The sequence below is a fragment of the Salvelinus fontinalis genome, chromosome 13, assembly GCF_029448725.1.
Source record: "Salvelinus fontinalis isolate EN_2023a chromosome 13, ASM2944872v1, whole genome shotgun sequence".
Classification (NCBI taxonomy): Eukaryota; Metazoa; Chordata; class Actinopteri; order Salmoniformes; family Salmonidae; genus Salvelinus; species Salvelinus fontinalis.
In genome coordinates, this window is record NC_074677.1 from 48,861,839 (window position 1) to 48,877,519 (window position 15,681).

General features: G+C 44.6%; 3 protein-coding genes across 17 annotated transcripts in view; all 3 read left to right on the forward strand.

Annotated features, from left to right (window-relative positions):
• LOC129868843 (protocadherin gamma-C5-like) overlaps nt 1–15,681 on the forward strand; it is a 138,984-nt gene that overhangs the window by 45,707 nt on the left and 77,596 nt on the right. For 2 of the 15 annotated variants that reach the window (XM_055943141.1, XM_055943156.1), the window contains exon 1: nt 7,604–10,136. The exons of 11 other annotated variants lie outside the window; for them this stretch is intronic. In XM_055943141.1, coding sequence (XP_055799116.1) covers nt 7,737–10,136 — 2,400 coding nt within the window. In that variant the 5' untranslated portion in view covers nt 7,604–7,736. Of the gene's footprint in view, nt 1–7,603; nt 10,137–12,190; nt 14,735–15,681 lie in introns of those variants that run through there. 2 more of the 15 variants (XM_055943139.1, XM_055943154.1) reach the window with 2 other exon arrangements.
• LOC129868850 (protocadherin-3-like) lies at nt 2,437–4,985 on the forward strand. The gene has a single exon (XM_055943163.1). It carries the CDS (start codon nt 4,206–4,208, stop codon nt 4,983–4,985), a length of 780 nt encoding a protein of 259 aa, XP_055799138.1. The 5' UTR covers nt 2,437–4,205.
• On the forward strand, nt 4,955–6,729 carry LOC129868848 (protocadherin gamma-A12-like). Its single transcript, XM_055943162.1, has one exon. The coding sequence runs from the start codon at nt 5,036–5,038 to the stop codon at nt 6,563–6,565; it is 1,530 nt and encodes a 509-aa protein (XP_055799137.1). The 5' UTR covers nt 4,955–5,035; the 3' UTR covers nt 6,566–6,729.

A 15,681-nucleotide genomic window follows, 5' to 3' on the forward strand; every position in this document is an offset into this window, starting at 1 on the left:
GTTTAATAAATTCATTATGTTTTCAAAACCCGCTGCATGTTGGTCTGATCCCTACTCCTCCTCTTCGGACGAAGCAGGTGTACAAGCAGGTGTACAAGGAGGAATGGACATGGGAGGAAATCCTAGACGGAGACGGACCCTGGGCAGAACCAGAGGAGTGTCGCCGCCCCAAAGCGGAGCTGGAGGCAGCGAAAGCGGAGAGGCGGCGATATGAGGAGGCAGCACGGAAACAAGGCTGGAAGCCCGCAAGTCAAACCCCAAAATTTATTGGGGGGGGGGGCTCTCGGGGAATATAGTTGGGTCAGTCAGGAGACTTGAGCCAACTCCTCCTGCTTTACATAAGGAGCCGGTGAGGGCGGATTTGGAGGTGAGTGACGCAGAGACAGTAAAGGAGTTAATGGAGAAATTGGAGGAGAAAGATATGAGGGATGTACTGGTTTGGTGCATGAGGCACGGCATCCGTCCGAATGAACGTGTTGGTGAGTTAATGTCACTGGGAACAGCTCTCCATACTCGTCCTGAGGTGCGTGCTAGCCGTCTGGTTAAGACAGTGCCTACACCACGCACCAAGCCTCCTGTGCATCTCCAGAGTCCTGTGCGTCCTGTTACTGCTCCCCGCACTAGCCCTGAGATACGTGTTCCCAGCCCAATACCACCAGTGCTGGCACCACGCACCAAGCCTCCTGTGCGTCTTCAGAGCCCTGGTTCTCCTCCATACACTCTCCCTGTGGTGCGTGTCTCCAGCCCAGTACCATCAGTGCTGGCACCACGCACCAAGCCTCATGTGCATCTCCAGAGCCATGTACGCACTGTTCCTTCTCCCCGTACTCGCCATGATGTGCGTGCCCTCAGCCCGGTACCACCAGTTCCGGTATCATGGACCAGGCCGATAGTACGCCTTGAGAGTCCAGTGTGCCCTGTTGTTGTTCCCCGCACTAGCCTGAAAGTGCGTGTCCTTAGCCCGGTGCCTCCAGTTCCGGCACCACGCACCAGGCCTACAGTGCGTCTCAGCCGGCCAGAGTCTGCCGTCTGCCCAACGGCGCCTGAACTGCCCGTCTGCCCAACGGCGCCTGAACTGCCCGTCTGCCCAACGGCGCCTGAACTGCCCATCTGTCCAACGGCGCCTGAACTGCCCGTCTTCCCAACGGCGCCTGAACTGCCCGTCTGCCCAACGGCGCCTGAACTGCCCGTCTGCCCAACGGTGCCTGAACTGCCCGTCTGCCCAACGCCGTCTGACCTGTCCGTCTGCAAAGCGCCGCATGAACTGCCCGTCTGTACTGAGCCTTCAAAGCCGCCCGTCTGTACTGAGCCTGCAAAGCCACCCGTCTGCCATGAGCCTTCAGAGCCGTCCGCCAGACAGGAGCCGCTAGAGCCTTCCGCCAGACAGGAGCAGCCAAAGCCTTCCACCAGACAGGATCAGCCAGAGCCTTCCGCCAGACAGGATCAGCCAGAGCCTTCCGCCAGACAGGATCAGCCAGAGCCTTCCGCCAGACAGGATCAGCCAGAGCCTTCCGCCAGACAGGATCAGTCAGAGCCTTCCCGCCAGACAGGATCAGCCAGATCAGTCAGCCAGCCATGAGCAGCCAGATCCGTCAGCCAGCCATGAGCAGCCAGATCCGTCAGCCAGCCATGAGCAGCCAGATCCGTCAGCCAGCCATGAGCAGCCAGATCCGTCAGCCAGCCATGAGCAGCCAGATCCGTCAGCCAGCCATGAGCAGCCATATCCGTCAGCCAGCCATGAGCAGCCAGATCCGTCAGCCAGCCATGAGCAGCCAGATCCGTCAGCCAGCCATGAGCAGCCAGATCCGTCAGCCAGCCATGAGCAGACAGATCCGTCAGCCAGCCATGAGCAGCAAGATCCGTCAGCCAGCCATGAGCAGCAAGAGCCCGCCGGCCAGGATCCGCCAGAGCCCGCCGGCCAGGATCCGCCAGAGCCCGCCGGCCAGGATCCGCCAGAGCCCGCCGGCCAGGATCCGCCAGAGGCCGCCGGCCAGGATCCGCCAGAGCCCGCCGGCCAGGATCCGCCAGAGCCGCCAGACAGTCATGAGCTGCCCTCCAGTCATGAGCTGCCTTCCAGTCATGAGCTGCCTTCCAGTCATGAGCTGCCCTCCAGTCATGAGCTGCCCTCCAGTCATGAGCTGCCCTCCAGTCATGAGCTGCCCTCCAGTCATGAGCTGCCCTGCAGTCATGAGCTGCCCTGCAGTCATGAGCTGCTCTGCAGTCCGGAGCTGCCACCCAGTCCGGAGCTGCCACCCAGTCCGGAGCTGCCACCCAGCCCGGAGCTGCCACCCAGCCCGGAGCTGCCACCCAGCCCGGAGCTGCCACCCAGCCCGGAGCTGCCACCCAGCCCGGAGCTGCCACCCAGTCCGGAGCTGCCACCCAGCCCGGAGCTGCCTCTCTGTCCTGAGCTATCTCTCTGTCCTGAGCTATCTCTCTGTCCTGAGCTACCTCTCTGTCCTGAGCTACCTCTCTGTCCTGAGCTACCTCTATGTCCTGAGTTATCTAGGGGGGACCGGTGTGAAGGTTCCTAGACCAGGGTTGGGGGCGAGGATCGCCACTCGGAGGACGCTAAGGAGGGGGACAAAGACAATGGTGGAGTGGTGTCCTCGTCCTGCGCCGGAGCCGCCACCGCGGACAGATACCCACCCTGACCCTCCCCTTGAGTTTTAGGGGTGCGCCCGGAGTTCGCACCTTGAGGGGGGGGTTCTGTCACGTTCCTGACCTGTTGTCTGTTATTTTTGTATGTGTTTAGTTGGTCAGGGCGTGAGTTGGGGTGGGCATTCTATGTTTTGTGTTTCTATGTTTGGGTCATTGGTAATTAGCCTTATATGGTTCTCAATCAGGGACAGGTGTTTGTCGTTTCCTCTGATTGAGAACCCTATAAAGGTAGGCTGTTCACACTGTTTGTTTGTGGGTGGTTGTCTTCCGTGTCTGTATGTATGTATGTTCGTACCACACGGGACTGTAGCGTTTTTGTTTGTAGTCTATACCTGTTCGTGCGTTCTTCGTGTCATATGTAAGTTCTCTGGTTCAGGTCTGTCTTCGTTCGTTTTGTTATTTTGTAATTATTCCAAGTGTCGTTTCGTGTTCGTCTTCGTCGTTTAATAAATTCATTGTGTTTTCAAAACCCGCTGCATGTTGGTCTGATCCCTACTCCTCCTCTTCGGACGAAGAGGAGGAGAACAAGCGTTACAGTATTGTTTGTTCTTCTTGACACAACATCCATATACTGATTGTTTTAATATTGGCATTATGCCTACAGCTGATATAGTGAATGACTCAGATTTTGGAGTTACAGTATCTATTCTTTGTTTTGGGTTTGAGTTCGAAAGACTACTGAATGACTCGGTATCAGTATAACTACGTTCGTTTTTTACTAGCATATTTCTTCACCATTTGCTTAGCATACTATTTTAGTATGCTTTTGAAATTCGTTCACTTCAACAATGTCTACCTGTCAGACATCAATATTGTGTACTAATTGCCTAGCACAGTTAGACTGCAGTCTACATTGGTTTGATCTATTAGCCTACTTCAGTTATTCTAGGCCTACACACCTGTTTCAAGGATACACGTTTCAGCACCGTGATGTGTGGACAGCACCACTGCATTGAAGCACTGATATGTGGGATTTGAAGTTGGACTGTGAGTTAAATAAGGGATAGTGATAAAGGTGTTGCATTGTGTGTGTGCATTTTGTGTGTGTGCATTTCGTGTGTGTGCATTTTGTCTGAGAAGTAATCAAGTGTTTTGACATTGGATGAGTTATTTGGGTTTTAGTTTTTTTTTGTTTGAGAATCAACTATCGGCAGCTGATGTGAGTGCTTCTTTCCGAGATGTTTTCCATATGTATTTACATCGTTATTTATGCATACTAAAACAAAACAAACAATTATGAATTTGGAAACACTCAGTATAGTGTTATTCTCTGTTTTTTATAGGCCTACTTGAGATTGCAGGTTTGCAAAAGTACTCCATGTGTCACTCTTCACCAGCTAAAGCCATTAGATATATTTCCCAACCCATTCCCGCTGCAGAAGCAAAGGGAGGGACTCATTTTAAAACAGTGCAGGTTAGCGAAAGATCACATCCCTTGGACGAACGTAAGACAGGCCTGTTGACTAAGTTGCTTTTATCGTTTCACTCTTTCAAATAGTTTGTACTTGACCCCAGCATAACATTGGAATATAATTTGTTTTTTGAAAATGGAATATAAGGGATTCTCGTTCACTGCCTCGAATTTCTTCATGGCTTTGTTTCTTTTCCTGCTGCGCACCAGCTATGGAGACGTGACCTATTCTTTTCCGGAAGAGATGAAACGCGGATCTGTGATTGGGAATATAGCCAACGATCTTGGCCTGGATCCAAAAGGACTGTATGTTCGTAAAGCTCGCCTAGAAATGGATGGTAGCAACACACTCTATTGTGACATTAACCTGAGCACTGGCGACCTGATTGTTGCTGAGAGAATTGACAGGGAGCAGCTCTGTGGCAGAAGGGTTTCGTGTGTATTGAAATATGAAATGGTGCTCGAGAATCCTTTAGAATTACACCGCGTCGTTCTTCAGATACAAGATATTAATGAAAATTCACCACAATTCGCGAACGATCGCATTACGTTTGAGATCAGAGAATCGGCAGATAAAGGCGCCCGATTTGTGGTTAATCAGGCTCATGATGCAGATATAGGACTGAACGCTGTTCAAAGCTACACACTACAAAAGAACAGCCATTTTGGTTTGGCTGTGCATACCAATCCTGGTGGGGTAAAATATGGCGAGTTAGTATTAGAGAAAGAACTGGATCGAGAACAACAGCAGGAGGTGACATTGTTACTTACTGCTATTGACGGTGGGACTCCACAGAGATCTGGTACAGCAGTTATACACGTTACTGTGCTGGATGCTAATGACAACATTCCAGTGTTTAGCCAGAACCTTTTTAAGGTCAGTTTGCCCAAAAAAATTCTCCCTTTGGCACTGTAGTAGTTACTGTAACCGCCACAGATGCTGACGATGGACAAAATGGGGACGTGATGTATGAATTCGGACCTATCTCTAATGAATTGAATTACTTGTTTTCTCTTGACCCTAAAACTGGAGACATCAGCATAGCAGGACAGGTGGATTTCGAAAAAGAGTCGATTTATGAGTTGAGTATCCAAGCCAAAGACGGCTCAGGTTTGACATCGTTTGCCAACGTGGTCATAGAAATTACAGATATGAATGACAATGCACCAGTAATATATATCAAATCACTTAGCAATCCAATCCCTGAGAATGTTTTACTTGGTACAGAGGTGGGCATAATTCAAGTACAGGATAAAGACTCGGAGGGAAATAGACAGGTCCGCGTCTCCATTCAACAAAATGTTCCTTTCAAATTAAACCCGTCTATCAAAAACTACTTTTCTCTGGTAACAACTAGTGAATTGGACCGAGAGATAATATCAGATTATAACATAACTATCATTGCCACTGACGAGGGGACTCCACCTTTATCCTCCTCAAAGATCATTCATTTATCTGTGTCAGACGTGAACGACAACCCACCTGTGTTTGAAGAACAATCCTACAGCACCTATGTGACTGAAAATAACAAGCCTGGCTTCTCTATGTGTTCTGTTACTGCCAGAGACCAAGACTGGAGACAGAACGGTATGGTGGTCTATTCTCTATTGCACAGTGAGATCAACGGTGTTCCGGTGTCCTCATTTTTATCCATCAACGGAGACACGGGGGTAATCCATGCTGTGAGAGCATTTGATTATGAGCAGTTTAGGAGCTTCAAAGTCCACGTTGTAGCCAGAGACAATGGTTCTCCTCCACTCAGCAGTAACGTGACTGTGAGTGTCTTCATAACAGATGAGAATGATAACTCTCCCCAGATATTATACCCTGCTCCAGCAGGGAACTCCTTGATGACTGAGATGGTCCCCAAAGCTGCTCTGGCTGGGTCCCTGGTTTCCAAGGTGATAGCTGTGGATGCTGACTCTGGACAGAACGCTTGGCTGTCATATCAGATCGTGAAATCGATTGATCCGGGACTTTTCACTATTGGTCTCCACAGTGGAGAGATCAGGGCACAGCGGGACATTTCTGATTCTGACAGTATGAAGCAGAACCTTGTTATATCAGTGAAAGATAACGGACAGCCCTCTCTCTCTACAACCTGTGATGTATATTTACTCATATCAGATAACTTGGCTGAAGTTCCAGAACTGAAAGACATGGCTTATGAGGATAGTTCCAAACTAACTTCCTATTTGATCATCGGTCTGGTCTCTGTCTCCACCTTTTTCCTGACTTTCATTATTCTCATCCTGGCCGTGAGGTTCTGCCGCAGTAGAAAGCCTAGAATGTTGTTTGATGGAGCAGTCGCCATTCCTAGCGCGTATTTCCCTCCCAACTATGCAGAGGTGGATGGAACTGGAACTCTGCGCAGTTCTAACAATTATGACGCATACCTGACAACGGGCTCACGCACCAGTGACTTTAAGTTTGTCAGATCTTACAATGACAACACGCTGCCTGCTGACCAGACACTGATGAACAACCTAAATTAACCTTTTGGAGAAAACATTATCACGTTCATCACCGTGGGGGAGTGTGAGGTGAGATTTCATAGCTTGTGAAAAACTGAAATGCTTTTGATCCAATCGTGAAGCTGTCTAACTAACCATGTGCATATATCTCATGTATCTGTACAACTAACCATGTGCATATATCTCATGTATCTGTACAACTAACCATGTGCATATATCTCATGAAGCTGTTTAACTATCCGTTTCCTGTTGATCTTATTGTGCTCTTTTCATAGTTAAATTTTTTATTAATGTAGCCTTTTCATACCTCTTCCCGCTCTTCTTGCAAGGCTTTATCGTTATTCTCAGCTTTAGGCTAATCTTATTACACACCGGTTTACTCTTTGTTCTTCAAAACGGCTTCTCACTAATTTCATTCAGTGCCATTTTGTCACTAGTAGTCTGAGAATATGTACATATCAACCATCATCCGATTTCAACGTGACCCAGTAGCCTACAGCACACTTCGGCCAATTTCAGCACCATGGAGAGCACCCCTTTCGGCATTCAGTTTGTCTCCCCACAACAAACTAAAATTGCAACAAGTGGAGGGCGTGAGATATATTTGATAAAATTAGTGCATTTTGAATGTATATATTTTTTTCCAGCGATGACATTTGGAAATACATTGTGGACTTTAAATTTCGAAGGTTGCGGTTACTTTACGTTGTTTATCAGGCCAGACAGTATTTCATTCGATTAAATGTTGTTGACTCAGTGGCGCTCAGCTGGGACGGCGAGAGGTTCGTTGAAAATTCTGTTTTCACAAACATGAATTTAGAAAGGTATTTTTTAACATGATGTGATAACATTTATTTTTTAACATAATTTACCCAATCATGTTTTTGTTCTCGGATGCGTGTCAGCCTTTCCTTCATGCAGTTGGTTGGAGACTTAAACATGCGTTCCTGCAGTTTTTGTGAAACTACACGGAGTGTCGCTATTCACCAGCAATAACTTGCAAGTCTTTCTCTCCACCCATTTGTGTCATTTACAGGGAGGAGACCTCATATATTCAGTGTAAGGAAAGTCGCGTGCTTAACATTTTATTAGCAAGTGAATTTAGCTTTCAGTCGTTATGAACGTTCGTTTGGTTGGATAGCGCTATAATTTACCACACCATTGCATCGGGAATACGTTTTATTAACTGAAAATGGAATGCAAAGGATTCTCTGCCTTGATGTACTGCCTAGCTTGGTTTATTTTCCTACTGCGTACCAGCTATGGAGATGTGACCTATTCTGTTCCGGAGGAGCTGAAACGCGGATCTGTGATCGGAAATATAGCCAAGGATCTGGGGCTGGATGCAAAACGAATCTTACATCGAAAAGCTCGCTTAGATGCTGATGGTAGCAGCAAACGTCATTGTGAAATCGATCTGAATACTGGTGATTTGATCGTTGCTGAAATAGTAGACAGGGAACAGCTTTGCGGTAGGAGGATTTCATGCAACCTAAAATACGAGATGGTTCTGGAGAATCCCTTAGAATTACATAACATAATTCTGCAGGTACAAGATATTAATGATAATGCTCCACAATTCCAAGAAGATGTGATAAAGTTGGATATCACAGAGTCAGCCGTTAAAGGGGCTCGGTTTGCGGTTAACCAGGCTCATGATGCAGATATAGGACAGAATTCCGTTCAAAGCTACACAATACAAAGGAACGACCATTTTAGTTTGGCGGTTCATACCATTCCCGGTGGGGGGAAGTATGGCGAGTTAGTGTTAGAGACGGAACTAGATCGAGAAAAACAACAGGAGGTATCATTATTACTTACTGCCGTTGACGGTGGGACTCCACCGAGATCTGGTACTGTAATCATACACGTCACAGTGTTGGATGCTAACGATAATAAACCTGTGTTTAGCCAGAATGTCTATAAGGTCAGTGTACCTGAAAATTCTCCAATAGGGTCATTAGTGGTTACTGTGACGGCAACAGATGCAGACGAGGGGGCAAATGGAGAGGTGACGTACGGATTTGGCTCCATCTCAGATGAAGTGAATCAATTATTTTCCCTTAATCCCAAAACGGGTGAAATTAACATTGCTGGATTTATGGATTACGAAAAGGAGTCAATTTATGAATTAAGTATTCAAGCCAAAGACAATTCAGGGTTGACGTCATTTGTCAACATAGTTGTTGATATTAAAGATGTGAATGATAATGCACCAATAATATTTATCAAATCTCTTAAAAATCCCATCCTTGAGGATGTGTTACCTGGTACAGAGGTGGGCATCATTAATGTACAGGATAAAGATTCGGAGGGAAATAGACAAGTCCGCTGCTCCATTCAACAAAATGTTCCATTCAAATTAAACCCCTCAATCAAAAACTACTTTTCTCTGGTAACCACAGGTGAACTAGACCGTGAGATAATATCAGATTATAACATAACTATTACTGCCACTGACGAGGGGACTCCACCTTTATCCTCCTCAAAGACTTTTCATTTATCTGTGTCAGACATGAATGACAATCCTCCTGCGTTTGAAGAACAATCCTACAGTTCCTATGTGACTGAAAATAACAAGCCTGGCTTCTCTATGTGTTCTGTTACTGCCAGAGACCCAGACTGGAGACAGAACGGCACAGTGGTCTATTCTCTATTGCCTAGTGGTGTCAATGGTGTTCCGGTGTCCTCATTTTTATCCATTAACGGAGACACGGGGGTGATCCATGCTGTGAGATCATTTGATTATGAGCAGTTTAGGAGCTTCAAAGTCCACGTTGTAGCCAGAGACAATGGTTCTCCTCCACTCAGCAGTAACGTGACTGTGAGTGTCTTCATAACAGATGAGAATGATAACTCTCCCCAGATATTATACCCTGCTCCAGCAGGGAACTCCTTGATGACTGAGATGGTCCCCAAAGCTGCTATGGCGGGGTCCCTGGTTTCCAAGGTGATAGCTGTGGATGCTGACTCTGGACAAAACGCTTGGCTGTCATATCAGATCGTGAAATCGACTGATCCGGGACTTTTCACTATTGGTCTCCACAGTGGAGAGATCAGGGCCCAGCGGGACATTTCTGAATCTGACAGTATGAAGCAAAACCTTGTTATATCAGTGAAAGATAACGGACAGCCCTCTCTCTCTACAACCTGTGATGTTTATTTACTCATATCAGACAACTTGGCTGAAGTTCCAGAACTGAAAGACATGACTTATGAAGATAGTTCCAAGCTTACTTCCTATTTGATCATTGGTCTGGTCTCTGTCTCCACCTTTTTCCTGACTTTCATTATTCTCATCCTGGCCGTGAGGTTCTGCCGCAGTAGAAAGCCTCACATGACTTTTGATGGAGCAGTCGCCATTCCCAGCGCGTATTTTCCTCCCAACTATGCAGAGGTGGATGGAGCTGGAACTCTGCGCAGTTCTTACAATTATGATGCATACCTGACAACGGGCTCACGCACCAGTGACTTCAAGTTTGTGAGATCTTACAATGACAACACCCTGCCTGCTGATCTTACACTTAAGAGGAGTCAAATCGAGTTTTTGGGAGAAAGTATAATCACTCTTAACGATGCGGGAGAGTCTGAGGTGAGATATAAAGCATGCATGCCGAAAAGTAATAGTTTACAAAAAGCTTTAATATGTTCCAGAACAATGTTGATTCAGTGACCTGTGACAGATTTGGATAAGGTCATGAAGTCTTACGACACGAGTGACCGTAGCTATATGTTTTCATCTGAACTTCTATTGCTAGTTCTGGTTGACACAACATTATTTACACTGAGCTTTTGGCATTAGGCCTACAGCTGATGACATTGTTAAGTCGACGACTCAGATGTCGGAGAGTTGCCTTTACACTAGATCTTCTCTACTTTGGGTTTTGAGATCGGTACTGAATGAGTACATTCCCGTTTACTTGCATATTGAGATTTTATGCTTGGCATTAGGCCTACAGGGCTCCCGAATGGTGCAGCGGTCTAAGGCACTGCATCTCAGTGGTAGAGGTGTCACTACAGACCCTGGTTCGATTACAGGCTGTATCACAACCGGCCGTGATTGGGAGTCCCGTAGAGCGGCCCACAATTGGCCCAGAGTCGTCCGGGTTAGGGTTTGGCTGGGGTAGGCCGCCATTGTAAATAAGAATTTGTTCATAACTGACTTGTCTATTTAAAAATAAAAACAGCTGGTGACATGGTGAAGTGGAAGACTCAGATGTTGTGGAGTTATATTTACAGTAGATCTTCTCTGTTTTGGATTTTGAGATCGGTACACTGTAAAAAAAATCTACTGGGGTGAATTGAAATCTACAAAAAAAAACATATACTTAGTAAAAAAAGAGTTCAAGTAATTTCAATGATTTGTAAATTTTAAAATAATATGTATATTATTAGGATTACCAAAGAGAGAAAATCGAGTGATCTAATTTATACATTTTAATAAATTTGAGTACATTTTAAGAAGAATTATATTTCTCTTAATTGAATAATTTTAAGTTCTTGCAGCAACTTGCCGGTTTTTAGAGGATTGTGGGTAATGCAACATTTTTATGACAGAGGAAAATTCATCATCAAACAATACTTGCATTTCTACCTCCAGCTACTGCTTGTGAGTTGAGCATTGAGATCAAACAATGCCTGTCAAAGTGGGTTAAAATGGCAAATTATCAAATACATTAAACAATGTTTAACATTACATTTTTTTGAAACACTAATACTATATGTTGCGTTTTACTAAATATTTGTTTGACATCAACTCATATTTAATAATAATATCAGGAAATACAACACATTTTTATGGCTATTATTAATTCCCTGGACATACTTTATTTGTGTAAATCCAAACAATTTATTTAAAACATCTACATAAAAACATAGGAAGTTACATCTACTAATAATATTAAATTAAGTGTCATCTTGTTGACCTAATTTTTAAAAGTAGATTCAGCACTTAATTTGTTACAGTACTAAATAAGTACATTCTTTTTGCTCCCTATGTCTTTACCACCTCCTTACCATGGGTTTTTAGCATGCTGGGAAATCCTTTCACTTAATAACATTCATAAATATTGTGTAGCCTACTTATTGCTTAGCATTGCTAGACTGTAGCCTTCTTTCTGTGATCTAGTAACCTACTTCAGTTGCTAGGCCTACGTAAGTTTCAAGAGAATACGTTTCTTCACCTTGATGTGGACAGTGCCACTGCATTAGTATTTATATGTGTGATATGAAGTTGAGTTGTGAATACCAGTGAATTATGTGATAGTGGACTATTTGTTATTTCAGATAAAGTAGTTTTTATTTTTGTGTGCATTTTATGTGAGAAGTGAATCAAGTGTTTTGACATTGGATGAGTTGTTACGGTGAATGTAACTTTCGTTATTTGAGAATCAATTGTGGGCAGCTGATGTAAGTAGGGACACGTGGGCTTATTTCCTAGAGACTTTCAGTGTGTGCTTGCATCTTTCTTTTACTAAACGAACAAATATTATCATTTGGAAACTCTCCGTAAAAGTTTTATTCTCTAATTTTTGTAGGCCTACTTGGGATTGCAGTTATGGAAAAGTACTCCATGTGTCGCAATTCACCAGCTAAAGCCATATCTCCAGAATCCATATCCTGCTATGGGCTATAAGGAAAGGGGGAGACTAATTTGAATACAGTGTAGGCTAGCGAAAGACCCCATCACTTGGTAGAACATAACACGTCAATTATTTCATTTTTTCCAACTGAAAATATATTGTTTGATCACCATACTATTGGAATAAACGTTGGTCTCTGGAAATGGAATACAGGGGATTCTCGTTCTCTGCATCGATGTTCGGCCTGGCTTTGTTTCTTTTCCTGCTGCGCACCAGCTATGGAGAAGTGACCTATTATTTTCCGGAGGAGATGAAACGCGGATCTGTGATTGGGAATATAGCCAACGATCTCGGACTGGATAAAAAAGGACTGTATGTTCGTAAAGCTCGCCTAGAAATGGATGGTAGCAACACATTCTATTGTGACATTAACCTGAGCACTGGCGACCTGATTGTTGCTGAGAGAATGGACAGGGAGCAGCTCTGTGGCAGAAGGGTTTCGTGTGTATTGAAATATGAAATGGTGCTCGAGAATCCTTTAGAATTGCACCGCGTCGTTCTTCAGATACAAGATATTAATGACAATTCACCACAATTCGCGAACGATCGCATTACGTTTGAGATCAGAGAGTCAGCCGTTAAAGGCGCTCGATTTGCGGTCCATCAGGCTCATGATGCAGATGTAGGACTGAACGCTGTTCAAAGCTACACACTACAAAGGAACGACCATTTTAGTCTGGCCGTTAATACAAAACCTGGTGGGGGAAAGTATGGGGAGTTAAAGTTAGAAAAAGAGTTAGATCGAGAACAACAGCAGGAGGTGACGTTGTTACTTTCTGCTGTTGATGGTGGGACTCCACAGAGATCTGGTACTGTAGTTATACACGTTACTGTGCTGGATGCTAATGATAATGTCCCAACATTTAGCCAGAACATCTATAAGGTCAGAATACCTGAAAATGCACCCCTGGGTACTGTTGTAGTGACCGTAAGCGCCACAGACGTTGACGAGGGACAAAATGGTGAAGTGATGTATGTATTTGGTCCAATTTCTGTTGAATTGAATGAATTATTTTCTCTTGACCCTAAAACGGGTGACATTAGTTTATCTGGACAGATAGACTTCGAAAAGGAGTCCGTTTATGAAATTAGCATACAGGCCCAGGATAGCTTGGGGTTGACGTCCTTTGCCAACGTTGTCATCGAGATTACAGATGTAAATGACAATGCCCCGGTAATATCTCTTAAATCTTTGACCAATCCCATCCCTGAGAATGTGTTACCTGGCACAGAGGTGGGGATTATTAATGTACAGGATAAAGACTCGGAGGGAAATAGACAGGTCCGCTGCTCCATTCAACAAAATGTTCCTTTCAAACTTAACCCTTCTATTAAAAACTATTATTCTCTGGTCACAACAGTTGAACTAGATCGTGAGATAATATTAGGTTATAACGTAACTATCACTGCCACTGACGAGGGGACTCCACCTTTATCAGCCTCAAAGACTATTCATTTATCTGTATCAGACGTGAATGACAACCCACCTGCATTTGAGGAGCAATCCTACAGCGCCTATGTGACTGAAAATAACAAGCCTGGCTCCTCTATGTGTTCTGTTACTGCCAGAGACCCAGACTGGAGACAGAACGGCACAGTGGTCTATTCTCTATTGCCGAGTGAGATCAACGGTGTTCCGGTGTCCTCGTTTTTATCAATTAACGGAGACACAGGGGTGATCCATGCTGCGAGAGCATTTGATTATGAACAGTTCGGGAACTTCAAATTCCACGTTGTAGCCAGAGATAATGGTTCTCCTCCACTCAACAGTAACGTGACAGTGAGTGTCTTCATAACAGATGAGAATGATAACTCTCCCCAGATATTATACCCTGCTCCAGCAGGGAACTCCTTGATGACTGAGATGGTCCCCAAAGCTGCTATGGCGGGGTCACTGGTTTCCAAGGTGATAGCTGTGGATGCTGACTCTGGACAAAACGCGTGGCTTTCATATCACATCGTGAAATCAACTGATCCGGGACTTTTCACTATTGGTCTCCACAGTGGAGAGATCAGGGCACAGCGGGACATTTCTGAATCTGACAGTATGAAGCAGAACCTTGTTATATCAGTGAAAGATAACGGACAGCCCTCTCTCTCTACAACCTGTGATGTATATTTACTCATATCAGATAACTTGGCTGAAGTTCCAGAAATGAAAGACATGGCTTATGAGGATAGTTCCAAACTAACTTCCTATTTGATCATTGGTCTGGTCTCTGTCTCCACCTTTTTCCTGACTTTCATTATTCTCATCCTGACCGTGAGGTTCTGCCGCAGTAGAAAGCCTAGAATGTTGTTTGATGGAGCAGTCGCCATTCCCAGCGCGTATTTCCCTCCCAACTATGCAGAGGTGGATGGAGCTGGAACTCTGCGCAGTTCTTACAATTATGACGCATACCTGACAACGGGCTCACGCACCAGTGAATTTAAGTTTGTCAGATCTTACAATGACAGCACGCTGCCTGCTGATCAGACACTGACAAGATGTCCAGATACATTATTAGAAGGGAGTATCATCACGCTCAACACTGCAGGAGACTCTGAGGTAACCAATGCCTTTATTCTGCATTTTATGAGGATGGTTTGTCCTACGTGGCTTTGAAACGAAATAGGACTAATTTGCTTCTTGGCAATAGCAAACTTCCTAACGTGAAAGGCCCAACGCTCTGTTTTAATAGCAGGTTGTATATTAAAGTCAGCAACACAGCATTAGTATGCTCTTCTAGTATGAGAGAGTACAGCGCAACATGAAGTCATCTGAAGTGTATGCAGCTACAGTTCTTCTATTGTTTTGAATGTATGTATTATTTGTCATTGGCGACCTCTAGGCAGTTCTATTGTATCTTGGATAAGTGGACTACAAAATGAAAATATGTGTCTTCTATTACGCCTGTAGCCTACTGTTACATGCAGAGAAATTGCTCACGCAATTTGATACCACTTCCACTGAAATATTATCAATATATAATACTGAATATTATCAAAGTGGCATATTTTCCTACAGATACAGGATCTTAACATGTTTGATGCAGCAATAGGAAATATGAATTATTATGTGGGTTATAACTAATGGTCATTTTTCTAGGTGAAAATCAAATCTGAAATGTTACAGTGGAAATGACAAACTTCAGAAGCCTTTTTAAACCTCAAATACACTACACGTTTTACATTTCCTGCATTGGTGATCAAATGAAGATGCTACATCTGCATAGCCTGTACCTGAGTTGTTCTGCTAAATCACATGAAGATCCTACATCTGCATAGCCTGTACCAGAGTTGTTCTGCTTCTGCTAAATTTAAGTTGGCCAATACCTTTATTATATTCCCTTTCACTGTTCATTCCACTGTAGCCTGCAGGACTTAAATGAATATATTCACACGCTGAAAATACAAATCACATCACCTTCCAATTCTGATGAAGCTACGCTAGCACTGTTTCAGCACCACGCCGATAGACAGCGCAACTGAGAAGCCTGTTTCTCAGTGAAACAG

Excerpts from the sequence above, each read along its gene's own strand:
- LOC129868848 (XM_055943162.1), top strand. The coding sequence starts at position 5,036 with ATGTATGAATTCGGACCTATCTCTAATGAATTGAATTACTTGTTTTCT.
- LOC129868850 (XM_055943163.1), top strand. The coding sequence starts at position 4,206 with ATGGAATATAAGGGATTCTCGTTCACTGCCTCGAATTTCTTCATGGCT.